Source organism: Delphinus delphis, chromosome 7 (assembly GCF_949987515.2).
Source record: "Delphinus delphis chromosome 7, mDelDel1.2, whole genome shotgun sequence".
Lineage (NCBI taxonomy): Eukaryota > Metazoa > Chordata > Mammalia > Artiodactyla > Delphinidae > Delphinus > Delphinus delphis.
The window spans coordinates 63,961,648-63,982,221 of NC_082689.1; the positions used below are offsets into that span (position 1 = coordinate 63,961,648).

Here is a 20,574-nt window from a genome sequence, read left to right on the forward strand (position 1 = left end):
CAAAGACAATCGGAGGCCTTATTTATATGGATAGTAAGCTACCTGCGCTTCATGACCTCACGGTGTTCCTTTCTTGTCTGTTCCCTTGCCAAAAGTGTTTTGTTCGTCTCCCTCCAGTTTTTGTTCCCCAAATCAATGTGATATCTCTTCGGCTTATTTTTTACCTGCTATCTGTCGTAAAAGTCGAAATCCATTTGTTGTGCTCAGGTAGCTAAGGTTGAAAGACAGCAAGTTGATCTCTTCTCTCTTTATTGGGGACAGGATGGAAATCTGAAATTCAGTTCGTTTTATTATGTTTCATGTACGTGCAAGGAACTTGTGACAGCTGACCCCTTTATAAATGTATAACATCTCTGAAAGGTTGATAATCTTCTCCTTCAGAAGTTCCAATATCATTGCAAGAACCGAAGCAAAAACTTCCGTCGTCGTTTCCCAGATTGCTTTGGGTTGCTGTTTTTAAGCATAAGAATGATTTAGTCCCCCTTCAGTCCTTAGAGACCCAGCACATCCTTCCTGCGGGCTGTCTTATTTCCCCTGGCATTCTTTCAAATAATTTCTGATAACAGCAACAAAAAGTATCTTTTTGATAATTATCTCGACTGGGGTTGGCATTAAAAGCAATGTTCCTGAAGCATACATTTAAGATTATCTCTGCTTTCTCCACCCCAAACAGGGTTGGAATGTCTCATAGATCAGTGTATTGTGCAAGCAGGCAGTGCTGGCTGTGCACATTATAACTGGTGAATTCCAGTCTAGAGAAATATTAGTGGTTTAAAGATTTAGAAAGGCTGTGATTATGGACTCTGTGATATAAGTGTCTGGCATACTCTGTATTTTCTTTCTTCCCCCAAATACTGCATTTTATTTAATGAATAAGATAGAAGTTCAGGCCCATTATAACAATTTTCGATATAAGGTTGTTTTGAAGCTGTTGGATTTTTACGATATTTACTTTTTAAAAGTACCTTCTTAGGGATTATAGTAGGTGCTGAACAAATGTCTTGATACCCCAAAGCATGCAATTTAATATTTATTATTGATAATAGTAATGCACTTGTGGAGTCCTTGAGGCTATGTGTTACTATTTAGACAGCCACTGTTCCCCCTAAATTAATGTCATTTATCCACCAAGAATTCAGTAAGGCTGCTGGTTTCATTAAGATGCGCTACCATGGGAGGGAAGCTCAAGGGGGAGGGGATATGGGGATATCTGTATACATATAACTGATTCACTTTGTTATACAGCAGAAACTAACACACCATTGTAAAGCAATTATGCTCTAATAAAGATGTTAAAAAACAAAAAAGGATGCACTACCATGTCATAAAGTTGTAACTGGTGTGCTATGAAAATGGGTAATGAAGAAGGATCAGAACGTCCTTCTGATGGTAGTCAATCTCAGATGTAGGATAAACAACTTCCTCCCAGTCTTGAATGATGTACAGCAATCCTGCCTGAAGAAGAAAGGCCTGGATGCCCCTTCTCACATCAGGACACGCTGTAAGCTGCTTTTCCACTGACACCTTTATTCATACAGTATTGTGGTAAAACAAACAAATGTACAAACAAAAAATTCCGAACTTCTTCCACCGAAGATTTCTTTTCCCACTCCTGTTTATTTTTTATCTGTTTATAATGATAGCTCTTACTTCTCCATTACCCTGGTGGTAAGAGAACAATATCAGGAAAGAAAAATGAATTCCCTCATAGGGGGTTTCTTATCTGTCCAATTAGGGCAACTAACATAGCGAGATACGGTGATTTCTCAATTAATGAATCGTCTGGAGGAAAAAAGCTCCTCTACGTAAGATTAGTTGCGTTAAAACCCACATCCCTTGCACACAGGCATCTTAGAATATATGAGGCAGAGCTGCCTGCGTGAGAGTACTAAAGTCGGGTATTTTAATGCCCACTTCAATTTCTCTTAACCCAGACAGTGTACTTTATTTATGAACCTCTTTCGCAGTCTATGTGAGAACATCAGTTTCCATGAGCAGTAAATGTGAACACTGCTGTACATGTATAAAGCTTTGCATTTAAAAATGCATTAAAAAGTTGACATATTTAATGATATTTTCAGTTCTAATCAGCGTGTATCACATGCCTGTTAAAATATTTTTCCTTTTACAAAGCCAAACCCAAAGTTTGTATTTCTCCAGACTTTCATAAATAATGAGTGAGTACAGTTAACATCGTTATTACCTGGTGTCATGTTTAAAACCTTGTTCCTACAAGATGAAGTCCACACTCCTTGGTGGACCAGGCGTAGACGACTGGCCCCTGCCAGCTCCTCACCTGTGTCTCCCCTCGTCCCTCAGCCCAGGCTCGCTCCGGGGCACTGGACCACTGCAGTTCGGCGCTCAGCCTTGCTGTGCTCCCTCCCGCCTCTCACGTGCTCTTCCTCTGCCTGGAATGCTCCCGGTCACCTGGCAAACTCCTCCTCTTCTTTCAAGTATCACCTCTTCCTAGAATCCTGCCCAGAACTCTCCAGGCAGTTGGCCTCTGTGCCGTCCTTGCTCTGTATTCCTCCCCGGCCAGCAGCACTCATGTAGCCATTCCTTTATGAATCTGCCCATACACTAAGCAAGGCAAGGTCTGCATTACTCTAGTCTGTACCTCCCCCAAATCTAGCAGGAACACCAGCTTGGGGCACGCACTTTTGTAAGAATGAGTTTACTAGCAGTGCTTATGGTATACAGGCTGGAACACACACCTGCTTTTAAAAAGTCTCGGATTTTAATAGGCAGTAACTTGAATGTTCTCATCCCCAGCTTCTCACACTCCGTGCCCTCCCCCCGCAGCCTTTGCCCTACAACACAGAGGAGCTGAGTTCTCAATAGCCTGTCTCCTCGTGAGCTACTTTCTGATGATGAAATATACATCTGAAGGATCTTTGAGTTAGTACTACTGCTCCCCCCTCCCCCCTCGAGACTCTGGAGGGTTGAAAACAGCAGAAATTAGAGTCCAGAAGGCTCTGAGCTTTCAAGTTGGGATGGGAGCAGGCGCAGGAAAGTAGGAGAACATAGTCCAAGTCGCGTATTATGGTTCAGGGAGAGGAGACCTCTGGGCCTTAGGCTACATATCTAGCATAATTAGAAGGTGGGATAAGCGTGAGCTGTCATACCCAGCCTCCAGCATCTGGGAGACCTAATTTAGGAGGCAGGGACGGGGATGTCTCAAGTTCAGTGTACTATAATCAGAAGGTACACTTGAGGGCTTCCCTGGTGGCGCAGTGGTTGAGAGTCCGCCTGCCGTTGCAGGGGACACGGGTTCGTGCCCCGGTCCGGGAGGATCCCACATGCCGCGGAGCGGCTGGGCCCGTGAGCCATGGCCACTGAGCCTGCGCATCCGGAGCCTGTGCTCTGCAACGGGAGAGGCCACAACAGTGAGAGGCCCACGTACCGCAAAAAAAAAAAAAAAAAAAAAAAAAAAAAGGTACACTTGAATGCCTGAACTCCTTATAGGTTTGGTGAAATTTCGGGAACACAGAGGCTTTACCCCTTCCTTCCACAATAAAGGAGAATAATTCCATCTCCACTCATTTCTGATTACCTAACATTTCCTTACTGTGAAATCTGTCCTATCCATAATGAGAAATCAAGGCTCAGATTTAATTGCAGATTCCTAGAAGAGTTAACATGTTATCTTTGAAAAAAATTACGCCACTAGTTTATTTTCATTCATCCCATCATTAGTTATGTGCACCTTCTTTGAGGCAGACCCTGTGCTGGGTATTGGGTGTACAACAGTGAGCTAAACAGACCTTGTCTCTCTCTCTCCATGCCTCCTTGGCCTTTGCCACTTGGGGAGAGGGAAGAGTTTGTTAAGCACCTAATAAGGTCGAAGAGGTGACTTCTGTGGGATGAGATGGTCATGTACAGTGGAAGGGGGAAGGTCTGATACAACAAGCTTTTATAACTTCATCCTGATCAGCTCTGCTTATCTTCTTCATCTTTGTGGGGGGAAAATATCAGCTTCTGAAAAAATACTTTCTAATCATGGCAACCAGGCACTTTCCAATCTTTCCTTTGTTCATTCGTTTAGTGCCTGCTGGGCACTAGGCCCAGTGCCGGGTACTGACTGGAGATCTACAGGTGATTTGACGGTGTCTGCTTTCAGGGAGCCTCAGTCTAGCTCCCTTGTAATAAGTAGGGCGACCATGTCCTTTATTTTTTAGGCTATGGCCTAACCTAGAGTGAAGACCCAGTCAACCCATGAATTGCTTTGATTTCTTATTATTAAAGAAGAAAATTATTCAACTTTGCTCTGTACCTTTCACTGGCTACTAAACCCTTACGTTAAATGCTTTGGAACATACCACAAGTAAAGAAAGAAACCTCAAGAAGTGAAGACAAAAGAGGTGTCCGTCTCTGGAGCAGTGCCAGGTGATGTGAACAGAAGGCCAGCTCGCTCCTCCTCTGCGTGGGCGGGCCACATGTGTGAGGAATGTTTGTCTTTGGAAGGCTGCCACCACGGTCCAGGCTCAGAGTCCTTCAGATCTCACCGCTGTTTGTGCTCATGCCAGATGGCTCTGCCTCAGTTGGCTGCATTGGCCCATAATTTAAGTAGCATTCCTCATATCAGTGTGTTTACTGTCTCATTAATTTTAACTTTTCCAAAGCTTTTCCCAGTTCAGAAGCTACTGGGTTAAATCTCAAGCTGTGTGCGCCTTATTAATATACGATTATTGGAAAACCTCTTTCTAAAACAGATTAAGGTAAAGCAAGAGTGACAATAAGAAAAAGTCCTATGAAGTTAAGTGTTTTATTTCCCTTTGGCCTGTTTCCTCTGGCTGATGAGAATTTTTCTAAAATGTGTATGATTTTACAAGGTTGTAAAGACAGCTTAAAGACATACACAGACTTAGGTTGTACAGACTTATTTCTGTAAGTGTTTTTGTTTTTAATCAAGGGATTATAGGCACTGAGGGAGACACAAATTGTTTTTAGTCTTACACACATTGGAGAGCAGTCGCCCTTTTGTCTTAGTTTGTCCTTAGTTAATACTTGCTGTGTTACAAGTCTTCCCTCCACGGTGGCTGTGAGATTGTCATCAGAATCCCAGAGTATGTTTTGCCTTCGTGCTTTATACACACGTAGTCTTGTTAATATTTCCAGAATGTGCTCCTGGGTGTAAGACTCTTCTCTTGGAATCCAGACATCTAGATAATTCAGTAAAACCTTTTTGCTGTAGACCTGGAAAGGCTTTTCTTGATGCCTCTAGAAATCAAAGTTGGATGAATTTCCTGTGTCTTCTGCCTTCCATGGTATGATCATTTCCTTCTTTCCTTTAATTCAACTCAGACTTACGACCTACACATTAAAAAAAATCCCTAGTGGAAGAGGGCTGAGGTTTCTGCACTGTACAGGAAGCTCTAGATTTTCCAAGACGTGGGCTGGTACTGCCTGCGCTCTGTCTGATACCTGTATAAATGCTTTTTATTCATTTACTGGATGATCTAGAAGAAGATCTGATAGACACTCTGCAAATCTTACCTCTCAGATGAAGAAATGCCTATGGTTCCTCAACAAAGGCTTTTGATTCTTTTTAGAAAAAGCCTTCGACTTAACCCGGAAAAGCCACACTTGTATTTGTGGAACTCCTAAATACTTTCATTGTCAGAAAGTGGCTGTAACACAACTTCACTAAATATGTACACTTTAAAACTACAGTGAGATTTCACTACACATTAATTAGAATGGCTAAAATTAAAATGACCGATCATACTAAGTGTTGACAAGTGTGTAAGAAATTGGATCTCTCATACACTGCTGGTGGGAGTACAGAAGTGGCACAATCACCTTCCGCAACATTTTGGCAACCGCTTTAAAAGTTAAACATATATCTACCATGTGATTTAGCCTTTCTACTCCTAGGTGTCTGCCCAAGTGAAAGGAGAAAGTATGTCTCTACAAAGACTTGTATTTGAATGTTGATGACGGCTTTATTTGTAACAGCAAACCCTGGAAACAGTCCTAATGTTCATCAAGAAGTGAACGCATAAACAAACTTCCATATACTCATACAATGGAATACTTCTTAGCAATAAAAAGGAAAGAACTTTTGATACCGCTGCAACATGGACGGATTTCAAAATGATGATTATTTCATAACAAAATGAGTACATACTCTAAGACTCCACTGGAATGAAATTTTAGAAAATGCAAACAGCGCGTTTACCGTGACAGAAAACAGAATATTTGTTTCCTGGAGAGAATCAAAAGAGGGGAAGGTGGGGAGAATCATAAAGGGTCTGAGGAAGTTTTGGAGTGTGACGAACATGTTCGTTATCCTGCTTGTGGTGATAGTTTTACTGGCGTATACATGTGTCAAAACTTACCACGTTGTACTCTTTAAATATGTGCAGTTTATTGTATGTCAGTTATACTTCAGCAAGGCTGTTATAAAGAGAAACAAAAGGCCCCACCTCCAAGCTGCCTGCGTTAGTGTAAGAAAAGATGGTAGTGAGCATTTGGAACAGTGATTATTAAGGTTATAAAGGACATGACCCCATAAGAAACTGGTAAAAGGTAAACACCCTTTCTCCAGTAATGTAGTCACAAAATTTTGCCTACAGTTTAGAGGGGTCCACGACTAAAAGCCCCAGGTTAAGACACCTATCGAATTCTTCCTATTTTTGGAAGAACTAAAGCACTTCTCAACAACTGTGTCTCCTAAGCAATAATCCTCTTTTCTTTTCCAAAGCAAATAAATTAATTCTTACCTTCATCTCAGATGAATGCTGGGTATTCTTGGCAAGCACGACTGTAAAGTTTAGCCGTTCTTCATGGTTAACTATAAACGTACTGGCACGTGACCTCCACCAGCTGAATGAGGCTGCAGTTTCATTGATGGTACCATTTCATTGCTTTCAAAATGAACAATAATAACATAATGCTTATTGGACACTTTCATTACCATGCTGCTGTCCAGTTCAGAAAACTCTACCTTAGGCACAGTAAAGGAAATTCAGGATAAAAATGCCAATTTTATTATTATATTTTAGAGGACACGTTGAATGCCAGCCACTTGCGCTATTCCATACTGTTTCAGACTTTCCCATTACGCCAAGATAATAGTAACAAGCTGGAATTTGCCCAAACCTTAAGGAGGACGGCAAGGGCATTTCTGTTTCTTTTATATCCTGTAATCCCTTCCTGCTATATGTAAGTAACACTAATACTCAGCTCTGTTTAAAATTTTGACCTCAAAGGTTGCTTGCTTATAGTACCTGTAACATTCCTAAAATCTCTCCCAACTACTGCTTTTTCTCATCATCCAGGATCCTGATTCTGAGCTAAATGCAAAGAAAAATGTCGTATGACACACTGATTTCCCCCCTTTCCTTGAACATTTTATTTATCGTTTGTACTGTCTTAAAATTTCGTTAATGAAAACGCCTTCTAAGGTGATCTTACCATGTCTGTCCGTGCGTGGAGTCTTAAGGTTTCCCAGGGAAAAGACTCAGAGGCATAGGTTTGCATGCAGGTGGTTTTTCGAGGAGTGCTTTCATGATTGATATCTGTGAGGGCGTAAAGGAAGTAGAATTTTGCAGATGGAGGAATTAAAACTAGGATTCAACCACAGCCAAAGCCTCCGCTAATCCCATGAGGAGCTTTGGATCTGAGCTGACTCTTGCGATTGTCCTGCCTCAAGGCACCAGGGCCTTTTCTGCTGTCGTGGGCAGTCACTGATGCGGGCAGCGTTTGGGGAGAGGGCAAAGACTCGGGGTGAGATAGTACTCTTTGGCAAAGGGAATTCCCAAAGAGGGGCGAGGCTGAGGGTCATGAGCCACCAATAACCCCCACAGATAGGAGGACAGTTGCCTCATTCCCAACGAGAAGATCTGGACAGCACAAAATAGTATTCACTCTGTTCTGCACTGGCGCTGCGTGGACCCACCTGGGAATCATTCCTCCAGGAGTGCTTGGTCTCATTTCCTGGGGGAGAGCTGAAACAGGGAAGGTTAGTGGTGTGACTTTTAGTCCCCACTGTGGCAGCTGGTCTTGAGGTCACAGTGATACTCACCACGTCCATCCTCTACTACCCACTGTAGATTTTCTTTGTCTGGGGACCCCCTATGCTAGTCTGGCTGGTTTACCTGGAGAGTGACCTAGACTCTCCTCTCTGGAAAAAATGAATGCAAAACGGCCAATCTTGGTGGTTCCTTGTAGATGAAATGGGGTGGAGGTAGCAGAGATGAAAAGAAGTAAACCGTTGCACATCTGTATTAATGGCAAAACTGTAGGAAATTGCGGATGGCTTAGACGTAACAGATGACAGAAATAGGTCAAGATAAATCCTGGGTTCCAGTTCAAGATGTTGACACAGGAGGGTCCTGAACTCACCTCCTCCCCACAGACACACTGAATCTGTAGCCACCTGTGGAACAATTTCCGCTGAAAGAAACCCCCAAATTAGCTGAGCGACTGCTTCATATCAGGCAAATGAGAGAAATCCACATTGAAATGGGTAGAAGGGGTGGAGACACAATTTTGCCATGACCCACATTGGGAGGGGACTGAACTCCAAGCTTCTCCCTGAGGAGCAGAGGGTTTGAACCCCACACCTGGCACCCCAGATTTTAAGACCCGCTCCTGAGAGATGAGCCCCCAGACCATCTAGCTTTGAAAGGCTGGTGTCTGCAAGACACACAAGACTATAGTGGACTGAGAAACAGTTGTCAGAGGGCTTACGGGACTCACCGTGGCTACAGCCAGGGCCCAGCATGTGATAATGGATGTTAACTAGATCCCTTGTGGCGATGATTTCATAATATATACATACATCGAAATAATACCTTGTACACCTGAAGCTAATATAGTACTATATGTCAATTATATCTCAGTTTTTTTAAAGACGGCTCATCTTTATTATAGTTGATTTACAATCTTGTGTTAATTTTTGCTGTACAGCAAAGTGATTCAGTTAAACATATATATAAACATTCGTTTTATATTCTTTTCCATCACGGTTTATCACAGGATATTGAGTATAGTTCCCTGTGCTATATAGTACGACCTTGTTGTTTATCCATTCTATATACAATAGTTTGCATCTGTTAATCCCAAACTCCCGGTCTATCCCTCTCCCACTCCACCCCCCATCCCTTGGCAACCACAAGTCTGTTTTCTATATCTGTGAGTCTGTTTGTTTTGTAGATAGGTTCATTTGCGCCATATTTTAGTTTCCACGTATAAGTGATATCATATGGTATTTGTCTTTCTCATTCTGACTGACTTAGTGTGACAGTCTCTAGGTCCATCCATGTTGCTGCAAATGGCATTATTTCATTCCTTTTTTTAGATTTTCATTGGCGTATAGTTGATTTACAATGTTGTGTTAGTTTCAGGTGTATAGCAAAGTCAATCAGTTATACATATATCCACTTTTTCTTTTTAGATTCTTTTCCAATATAGGCCATTATAGAATATTGAGTAGAGCTCCCTGTGCTCTACAGCAGGTTCTTATTAGTTATCTATTTTATATATAGTAGTTTGTGTATGTCAGTCCCAATCTCCCAATTTATCACTCCCTCCCCTTATCCCCTGGTAACTGTAAGTTTGTTTTCTACATCCGTGTCTCTACTTCTGTTTTGTAAATAAGTTCATTTGTACCTTTTTTTTTTTTAGATTTCACGTATAAGTGATATCATATATTTGTCTTTCTGTGTCTGACTTAACTTCACTCAGTATGACAATCTCTAGGTCCATCCATGTTGCTGCAAATGGCATTATTTTGTTCTTCTTTATGGCTGAGTAGTATTCTGTTGTATATATGTACCACATCTTCTTTATCCATTCATCTGTCAATGGACATTTGTTTCCATGTCTTGGCTCTTGTGAATAGTCCTGCAATGAACATGGGGGTGCATGTATCTTTTTGAATTACAGTTTTGTCCAGATATGTGCCCAGGAGTGGGATTGCTGGATCATTCGGTAGTTCTATTCTTAGTTTTTCAAGGACCCTCCATACCGTTTTCCATAGTGGCTGCACCAGCTTACATTCCCACCAACAGTGTGGGAAGGTTCCCTTTTCTCCACACCCTCTCCAGCATTTGTTATCTGTAGACTTTTTGATGATGGCCATTCTGACTGCTGCGAGGTGGTACTTCACTGTAGTTTTGATTTGTATTTCTCTAATACTTAGTGATTGAGCATCTTTTTCATGTGCCTGTTGACAGCCAGTCTTCAAAGTCATGGTTGCCTAGGATACTCAGTATTCATTTGAGATGAGCCAAGAGTTAATTGATTTGCTTTGGGAAAATAAACTAGATTATTTCAGGAGACACATTTGTAGAACTTCTTCTAAGATATGAATAATTCTTCTATAAAAGGATATTAACCTGGGGTTTTTAGAATCTTAGAACCCTCTATATTGACACTATGTGTCAGGCAGTAGCAACATAGCAGTGAACAGACAGACAGAGTTCCTGGACTCATCGAAGCTTATGTGCCTCGTGCGGGGATAAGTGAAAAGCCATATCCAAAACGTCATAAATATATAGCATGTCTGGTGATGACAAGTGCTATGAAAAAACTTCTGGGTAAAGAAGTAGAGAGTGCAGCTGTGGAGGGGTGTTGATAGGGTGGCCAGAGACATGTGAGCAGCAACTTGGAAGGGAGAGCCATGGAGAAGCAGCGTTTCTGGCAGAGGGAATGGCAGGTACAGAGGGTCTCCGGTGGAAGCCTGCTTTGAACACTCAAGGAGCAGCACAGAGGCTATTGTGGTTGGAGTAGGGGCAGCCAGAAAGAATGGTGAGGGATGAGGTCAGACAGGGACCAGGAGACTTGCTCATTGTAGAGACTGTGGTTTTTAGTCTGAGCTGCACCGCTGGCAGGGGGCTTTGAAAAGAGAAGTCACGTGGTCTTATTATATGTTAGAAGGCTCATCGGACTGCTGGGTGGAGGCCAGACTTGAGGGACTGGGATGGGAGCAGGGAGACGATAGGTGATTGTACGAATCTCGACAGGATGATGGTGGCTATACTTGTGTCGTAGCAGTGGAGGTGGTGAGAAATCGTCAGTTTCTGTGTATGTGGATATATGTCACACACACATATATGTCAAAGGTAAACCTTTTGCAGAGGTGGGTAAGATTTTGCCTGGGTTATCAAAGAGTTTAGTGGGGAAATCAGGTCTATAACAGATAATTTCAGCACACAGTGGTAGAGGTGTAGAGGAGAATGGGGGTTACAGAACCCTTCCTGGGGAAATTCGGGGTAGGAAATGACAAAAAGTAAACCAGGGAGGTAGGACCATAGAGGGTCTGTTGGACCACATTAAGAACTTGAGCTTTATCCCAGAGTTGATGGGAACAGTTAAACAGTATTACCTAAGGAGGCAACACGTTCCAATTTATGACTTAAATTCTCCAGGTAACTCAGGTGTGAGAAACAGGGCTCTTGAGAAGTTTAGACTGAAAGCAAGGAAACCGGTTAAGATTCACAGTTGTCCAGGGTAGAGGCAATAAGCTAATGTTTATTATGTACTTGCTATAAATCAAACACTGTTCTAAGAACTTTGTTACTAACTTAATCCTCAAAACAACGCTGTCAGGTAGGCACCATTAATATCCACATTTTACAGATGCATAACTTCAAGCACGAAGAGGCCAAGGAAACTTGCCCAAGTTCATGGGCCACACAGCTCTAAGCAGGAGGATTTGAACACAGGCAGTCTGGCTGGAGAATTCAGGCTGTTGCACACTGTGCTACACTGCATCTCCTGAAGATAAGCGCCAGAGATTAGGGGGAAATAAAAGGGCAAATCTCTTTTATTTTGTCCCAAACTGAATTGTTAATTAGCCCTAATTTTGCATTACTGTTATAGCAGTATCCATAAGAAACTCACTCTCCTAGCCTCTCCTTTTCTCCTTACTTAGAGCTTGGATTCTCTTTTGGCACCCATGTCTCTTTCTTCGCAATTTCATGCTGCCTTTCTGCACCAATGCAACCTACAGAGTGTGTCTTTGAGTAAAACACATTGTGACATTATCGTCGTCAGGTAACCCAGGTCTACGCTTTTGTCTCACCTTAGAATTTCTTACTAGGGGAATACATCAGCCTTGGGGTTCATTTGGTGTGCTTTTCCCCACAGCTTTTGTCTGAGAAGAGCTCAAATTAAATTCAGTCACCTCCATGAGAACATCAGTACTATATGAGATTGTTGTGAAATACGCTGGTGCGTAGGGAGAAAAGTGTATCTTTTGAATGATCACTCAGAATACAAACACAAACTGTAAATAGTCATTATCTAAATGCTACTTTTCCTAACTGTCAAAATGTGCAGAATTGGAGTAGTACAGGGAGACTGTAGAGAAAACAGTGTCTGGAGAATGCCTGACTTAGTTTGCCAGAGAAATGTCCCCTCTGCTGCCTGGCCTCTGGTAGATAAACCCTGGGAGACTCTCTATTTCCTTCTCTGTTTAGATTCAGGAGGGTATTGAGCATCAGCATCTTGTTCCATGTGGTTGTTAATGATATTATTACAGCTTCATAAAGGGCAGTACTTACTGTACATTAGGCCAAATGTTATCCAAAAGAGCAAACAGAGACTTCCAGCCCTGACAGAGATTCAAGCCTGAAGTGTGATGCAGGGACACAAAAATAGCAAGAAACAGGGCTTCCCTGGTGGCGCAGTGGTTGAGAGTCCGCCTGCCGATGCAGGGGACGTGGGTTCGTGCCCCGGTCCGGGAGGATCCCACATGCCGCGGAGCGGCTGGGCCCGTGAGCCATGGCCGCTGAGCCTGCGCGTCCGGAGCCTGTGCTCCGCAAAGGGAGAGGCCACAACAGTGAGAGGCCCGTGTACCGAAAAAAAAAAAAAAAGCAAGAAATAGATGGCTCACACAAAGGTATCATGTACTCCCAGTGGTAGGGCAAGAGGCCCACAGTCCCTGGGGCCTTAGTGAGTGTCACCTGTGTCCTGTGTGGTCAAGAGACAGAGAAAGCACTGAGACCAAAGACAGTGGGCTGTGGAGCACGGAAGGGACAAGTTCAAGGAATAACACAGAGCCTGCATCAGAAACTAGGGGAATGAGTTTTTTTTAACATCTTTTTTGGAGTATAATTGCTTTAAAATAGTGTGTTAGTTTCTGCTTTACAACAAAGTGAATCAGTTATACATATACATATGTTCTCATATCTCTTCCCTCTTGCGTCTCCCTCCCTCCCACCCTCCCATCCCACCCCTCTAGGTGGTCACAAACCACCTAGCTGATCTCCCTGTGCCATGCGGCTGCTTCCCACTAGCTATCCACCGTACGTTTGGTAGTGTATATATGTCCATGCCACTCTCTCACTTTGTCACAGCTTACCCTTTCCCCTCCCCATATCCTCAAGTCCATGCTCTAGTAGGTCTGTGTCTTTATTCCCGTCCTACCCTTAGGCTCTTCATGACATTTTTTTTTTCTTAGATTCCACATATATGTGTTAGCATACGGTATTTGATTTTCTCCTTCTGACTTACTTCACTCTGTATGACAGACTCCAGGTCCATCCACCTCACTACAAATAACTCAATTTCATTTCTTTTTATGGCTGAGTAATATTCCATTGTCTATATGTGCCACATCTTCTTTATCCATCCGATGATGGACACTCAAGTTGCTTCCATGTCCTGGCTATTGTAAACAGAGCTGCAATGAACATTTTGGTACATGACTCTTTTTGAATTATGGTTTTCTCAGGGTATATGCTGAGTAGTGGGATTGCTGGGTTCGTATGGTAGTTCTATTTGTAGTTTTTTAAGGAACCTCCATACTGTTCTCCATAGTGGCTGTACCAATTCACATTCCCACCAACAGTGCAAGAGGGTTCCCTTTTCTCCACACCCTCTCCAGCATTTACTGTTTACAGATTTTTTGATGATGACCATTCTGACTGGTGTGAGATGATATCTCATTGTAGTTTTGATTTGCATTTCTCTAATGATTAATGATGTTGAGCATCTTTCATGTGTTTGTTGACAATCTGTATATCTTCTTTGGAGAAATGTCTATTTAGGTCTTCTGCCCATTTTTGGATTGGGTTGTTTGTTCTTTTGTTATTGAGCTGCGTGAGCTGCTTGTAAATTTTGGAGATTAATCCTTTGTCAGTTGCGTCATTTGCAAATATTTTCTCCCATTCTGAGGGTTGTCTTTTGGTCTTGTTTATGGTTTCCTTTGCTGTGCAAAAGCTTTGAAGTTTCATTAGGTCCCATTTGTTTATTTTTGTTTTTATTTCCATTTCTCTAGGAGGTGGGTCAAAAAGGATCTTGCTGTGATTTATGTCATAGAGTGTTCTGCCTATGTTTTCCTCTAAGAGTTTAATAGTGTCTGGCCTTACATTTAGGTCTTTAATCCATTTTGAGTTTATTTTTGTGTATGCTGTTAGGGAGTGTTCTAATTTCATTCTTTTACATGGAGCTGTCCAGTTTTCCCAGCACCACTTATTGAAGAGGCTGTCTTTTCTCCACTGTATATTCTTGCCTCCTTTATCAAAGGTAAGGTGACCATATGTGCGTGGGTTTATCTCTGGGCTTTCTATCCTGTTCCATTGATCTATCTTTCTGTTTTTGTGCCAGTACCATACTGTCTTGATTACTGTAGCTTTGTAGTGTAGTCTGAAGTCAGGGAGCCTGATTCCTCCAGCTCCATTTTTCGTTCTCAAGATTGCTTTGGCTATTTGGGGTCTTTTGTGTTTCCATACAAATTATGAAACTTCTTGTTCTAGGTGTAAAAAATGCCAGTGGTAGTTTGATAGGAACTGCATTGAATCTGTAGATTGCTTTGGGTAGTAGAATCATTTTCACAATGTCGGTTCTTCCAATCCAAGAACGTGGTCTATCTCTCCATCTATTTTTATCATCTTTAATTTCTTTCATCAGTGTCTTATAATTTTCTGCATACAGGTCTTTTGTCTCCTTAGGTAGGTTTATTCCTAGATATTTTATTCTTTTTGTTGCAGTGGTAAATGGGAGTGTTTTCTTAATTTCACTTTCAGAGTTTTCATCATTAGTGTGTAGGAATGCAAGCGATTTCTGTGCATTAATTTTGTATCCTGCAACTTTACCAGATTCATTGATTAGCTCTAGTAGTTTTCTGGTAGCATCCTTAGGATTCCCTATGTATAGTATCATGTCATCTGCAAACAGTGACAGCTTTACTTCTTCTTTTCCAATTTGGATTCCCTTTATTTCTTTTTCTTCTCTGATTGCTGTGGCTAGAACTTCCAAAACTATGTTGAATAAAGGGGAATGAGTTTTATTTGGGAAAGCCAGGAGGGATCAGAAATGACTTGATGGCCACTGAGTAAGCAGGGTTCAGAAGCCCCATAATTTATTTTTGGAAACTAGGGTATCTTAAAACATTAAGCATATACTTGAGGAGCTCTAAAGTAACAGCCAGCCCTACCCAGCCCTTCCTTCTCAGCTCACGTTCTGGGTAAGGAGCGTTTTTATTTTAGAAATCCGGGTGCAGTCAGGAGAAGGGAGGAAACAGTGACACCCATCTTTTTTAATGAGCATTGCTACTAGAAGAGAAGTTAGCATCACCCTGAATTTTATGTGACATCAGTTAAATGAAGTTATTTTGTAGCACTTTATAACAAATTAGAATCAACGAAATTGAAAATAAGCGTAGCACCTGGGATGAGTAATCAGGTAAGTGGCCAGTTTTGCTATTTTTGCTTTGAGCTGAAGACAGAATTTGAATTTCTAATGTCCCCCGAGGTGTAGGGTTCACAGTTGGGGACATGGTTTCTGGGATGACTGTTTAAGATGCCAGCAGGTCATTGTTGCCCTCCAGGCTACAACTTGCTTGTAGCCATGTTTCTTAGAAATTGGCCCTACCACAGATGCGTGTCCACCAGAGAGAGGGTTGTGAATTAGTGTAGGACGCAGCTCTGCTTTGGGTGGAACATTAGAAAGCAGACTGGAAATAGATGACCAGAACAAGGCAGTAAGTCATCCACATTTACGGGGATGAAAGAACTGAAATTCATGTGAAGACTTTACGGCCACTCGTGAAATCAGCCCAAATCCAAGGAACTATTAGAACACTTTCATGCTTTAAGAAAAGGGTGACTCTGCTCAGTTGCTGCAATTTTCATATAGTCAGAATGCCCTGACACCATCAGTACTGGCTTTAGTGGGCAGGATTTTACAGCAGAGCTTTTCACTCCATGAGCCAATGTTTCTTGTGTAGACTACTAGATGATTTTAGTATCTGAGATAAGTTTAGGAAACTGTGGAGGAGGCCAAAAGAAGATTGAGGTTGGTGGCCCAGGGTCTGTACATGATGTGTGTAAGTTTGCTGCGTGGGCAAAAACGAGGGAGAGAAAAAGATGAGTGGGGGAGACGGGTGTTAACAAAAATGAAACTTTGTTACTAAGATTGGAAGTATTAAGAGGGCAACAGATGAAGATAAAATGGTGCTTGTAATTGTGGTTTATGAAGAGAAGCAGGCCAGGGCTTCCCCTGGTGGCACAGTGGTTAAGAGTCTGCCTGCCAATGCAGGGGACATGGGTTTGAGCCCTGGTCTGGGAAGATCCCACATTGTTGCAGAGCAACTAAGCCCGTGTGCCACAGCTACTGAGCCCGTGTGCCACAACTACTGAAGCCCGCGTGCCTAGAGCCCATGCTCTGCAACAAGAGAAGACACCGCAATGAGAAGCCCATGCGCTGCAGTGAAGAGTAGCTCCCGCTCGCTGCAACTAAAGAAAAGCCCATGCAGCAACAGACCCAACGCAGCCAAAGATAAAATAAATAAAATAAATTTTAAAAATTAAAAAAAAGAGAAACAGGCCATATTGAATATATAATTTTTTTCCCTCCACAGCAGATGGATTAAATGAAACTAATCTGCCGAGAAATTCTTGTGTCTGGGTTGTTTTCAGTCAACCTTAGAGAAAAATAAAATTGGCACAGATTTCTTTCTACTTACAAACTTGCTACTTGAAACACTCTTCTCAAAATATTTATATGTTTACTATTTTCTCCTAAATTGGTTTTCTTTTTCCTTAAAATATTCAGATAACTTTTCAGATGCCTAATTACTGAAGCAGCAGGGGGTTTTCCTCATGAAAAATAAAAATGATGAAGAGGACCTCTCTCCTAATTTCTTCAATATAGTAACTTCACTTTCTTTGACCAATAGTACTTACCTGACGTTCAGGTTTGGTCGTGGAAAGAGAAAGGTGTTAAATTTCCATCGGCATCGCCTGTTGAGGATTCTGTTCATAAACAGTACCCAAAGCAAGAAAGGCTGACTTCTCTGTGACAGCCTCAAATACGTCACGGCGCCACAGAGAGCAGGATGGGGTCTCTGATGAATCTGGCCAATACTAAAAACATAGCTGCACTGTTGAGCTCCAAACGGACAGCCTCTAGTGCTTGACCCTGTTCAGCCAGTTCCTGTGTTGCTCAAGGTGGTACTTCACTGCTTTGACAGATCATCGTGCCCTGAAAGCACTAAAACACATGCCTGAGTCGTAGAGGTTATCCACTGTATTTTGTTGCTTTGATAAAAATGGGTGCAGAGAATTGAGTGAATTTATAGGGACAGGCCTTCGAAATGCTGACCTATTATTTCCAGAGAAATGGGTCGTTGTGATACCCCTCCTCTGCTTTGTACTGCCCTCTCCTGGCTAACAGATCTCTTAATAATGAGTGTTGAGAAAAACCAGGTGGTGGAAACAATGGGGGGCTACTATCATTTCTACTTTCCACTAGAAAGTAATTTCTCATTTTATTGTAGAAAACGTGGGGTCAGTGTATAGTGATTAATTCAGATGTGCTGAAGATGTAGGTTGTGATAGAAAACGTCTTTATGAGAGTAGTTTGGTCATTTGTATGGACTTTGTAATGACTGTGAAAGAGATGATTTTGCAGGTTATTGCATCATTAGTCAGATTTTCTGAATCATTGATGTGAAAATCCAGTTATTGGAAATAATTTGGACGCTTTTTCTCCATGTTTGTATTTTACAGTGGCTGCTAATTTACAGAAGATTGTAGATGATCCCAAAGCTTTAAAAACATTGACATTTAAGTTGGTAAGTGGAAAGTTATGGAACGAAGGTAAATATTTCGCCATGCTGTGCCAATAAGGAATAATATCATTATTAACCTGTCCCGTAATTCTGCTGTTGGTTTTGGGGGTGGGCGTCCGTTTTTGCATTCATCATTTACCTGGTCAACATTTGGGAAGATTTTCTGGGGTGTTTTGTTTTGTTTTGTTTTGTTTTGTTTTTTTGTTTTTTTTTTTTTGTTTTTTTTTTTTGTTTGTTTGTTTTTTTTTGTTTTGTTTTTTAATTGGAATATAGTTGATCTACAGTGTTGTGTTAGTTTCAGGTATACAGCAAAAAGTGAATCAGTTATACATATACATATATCTACTTTATTTTTATTCTTTCCCCATATAGGTCATTATAGGTTATTGAGTAGAGTTCCCTGTGCTACAGAGTAGGTCCTTGTCAGTTATCTATTTTATATATAGTAGTGTGTATATGTCAATGCCAATCTCGCAATTTATCCCTCCCCTCCCTTTCCCCCCTGGTAACCATAAGTTTGTTTTCTACATCTGTGACTCTGTTTTGTAAATAAGTTCATTTGTACCCTTTTTTTATTTTTGGATTCCACATATAAGCGGTATCATATGATATTTGTCTTTCTCTGTCTGACTTACATCACTCAGTATGACAATCTCTAGGTCCATCCATGTTGCTGCAAATGGCATTATTTTGTTCTTTTTATGGCTTGGGAACAGTTTCTGATCGTGACTGGAAAGTTCCTCTCCCATGAGCATAGCTTGTTCTTTTACCATCACATCTTTAATAAGAGTGGCCATTTGAGAAGTCTTGAAGTCTGTACCCTTTTGCTTCCAGTTTGTATGGCAACTTGACCATAAAGACAAAATTAAACTGAGTTTGAAGCAGCACTCTTAAAGCTTTCCTGAAGCAAAAGCCAAGTGGTTCTAACGTTTAAAAATTGAGGCCGATTGTTGTAGAAGTGGTTTAAGTAATTGGAAGCGATTGTAGAACAGCCCTCTGAAGACTAGTGAGCAATGACATAACATTTTAACTCCACATTTCAAATCACGGTAACAGATTCTTGTGGAGAGGAGATATTCCAGCAGTTTTTCTGCACTAGCAGATTTTAAATGTAAGAACTAGAGTAGCCATAGAGATACAGATACTGAGCATTCTGAGGTCCTTGTGAAACTAAGAGATTGTGATCATGGCCAGAAATGGAGAGAAGTCCAAGTAGTCAAAAGTGACGATTTTCCTGAAGGTTTTTGCAAGCAGGATGTTAAATGACTCATTTTTTAAATTATAAATTATTCTTATCAAGGGCCAGTCTTGAATGCTGCAAGCAATTTAAGATCTAGATGACCAACACTTTGTTTTTGCACAACATACGTTGATGGTCTGTCTTTTTTATTTCTCGTGAAAATTTAATGGAAAATGTGCATGGCCAGAAAATGCTAAATGATTCGTTACAGCAAATGTTAACCTGGTGCTAATTAACTTTCTGGGTCTTGCTCCTCAGCTAAATTCAGAGGGCCAGGCTGAGTGATAAAAGAAAAACACAAAGATTTTCACAGAAAGAATTTAGCTGAAGAAATTCATTTTGTTTTGATAACAAAAGAACATTTTAGTCAGACAAAGAGTGAGAAATTAACAAACTGAAAAATTCATCTTCTAGCTTGGGGCTCCTCTGTCACCTCTATTATGTTTCTAATTCACCTGCATCTTCACAAACATGTTTCACTTATATGAGGATATATGGATGAGAAAGATGACACCCTGTGTCTGCATTTCAAGCCAGTAGTAATGTTTCTTCGGTTTTTTTCTACTGCAAAAAAAGAAGTTACAACATACCACCTCCTGAACATTTTCCCAATTTTGAACATGTAAACCTAGAGATAAGAGATTAAAACTTTTATGCTGGTTTATTCCCATTGTCTCTAAACTCGCCTACCTATAAAATAGGAGTAGCAACCCCAGGCCTTTCATAGTACTGAAGGTTTTGTAGAAACATCCACTATACTGTCCCTGTGAAACTAGTTCCCTGGATTCGCTCTCTTGAGTCTGTCCTTCTCATCCCCATTCTCAGCCCCCTAGCGGGATCCTCTTATCTTCCCAAACTGAGCTTCCTGCCTACAACTTGCCAGCCTCCAGCTCTGTTTACTACACTGGGGCTCTAGCCCGCGTAATTCTTCCTTAATTCCAAAATGCCCCAAATACTTGACTGGCTCTCCACTGTCCTCTTCTGAAACTCAAACCCTGATCATGGCTAAAGGAAGTCCTCCCCAATCAGACTTCCTTTTAGGTCCTGCGCCACCTTTCTTTATCCCCCCATTCACTTCTTCCCCTAGTCCTCTCTCCTCCTATTTTCATCAGCTGACCCTTTGTATGTACTCTTCCCTAAAATACCCTTCTCTCCCAACTTCTCCAGGCCTGCTCGCTGTGTCACCAACACCTAGACACGTTCCAGTTTTCTGCCTTAATTTCACTTCTCCAGCAAGCTTTTTTCTGGCATCCGATCTTGGCCTCGGTGCTCCTCCTGTATTCTCTCCCCGAAAGGTTATATTATA

General features: G+C 41.6%; 1 protein-coding gene across 1 annotated transcript in view; it reads left to right on the forward strand.

Moving 5' to 3' along the window:
- The window catches only part of STK39 (serine/threonine kinase 39), a 309,660-nt gene that overhangs the window by 279,004 nt on the left and 10,082 nt on the right, over positions 1–20,574 (forward strand). The window contains exon 17 of the mRNA XM_060016642.1: positions 17,967–18,031. Within this exon, the coding sequence (XP_059872625.1) occupies positions 17,967–18,031 (65 nt within the window). The remainder of the gene's footprint in view (positions 1–17,966; positions 18,032–20,574) is intronic.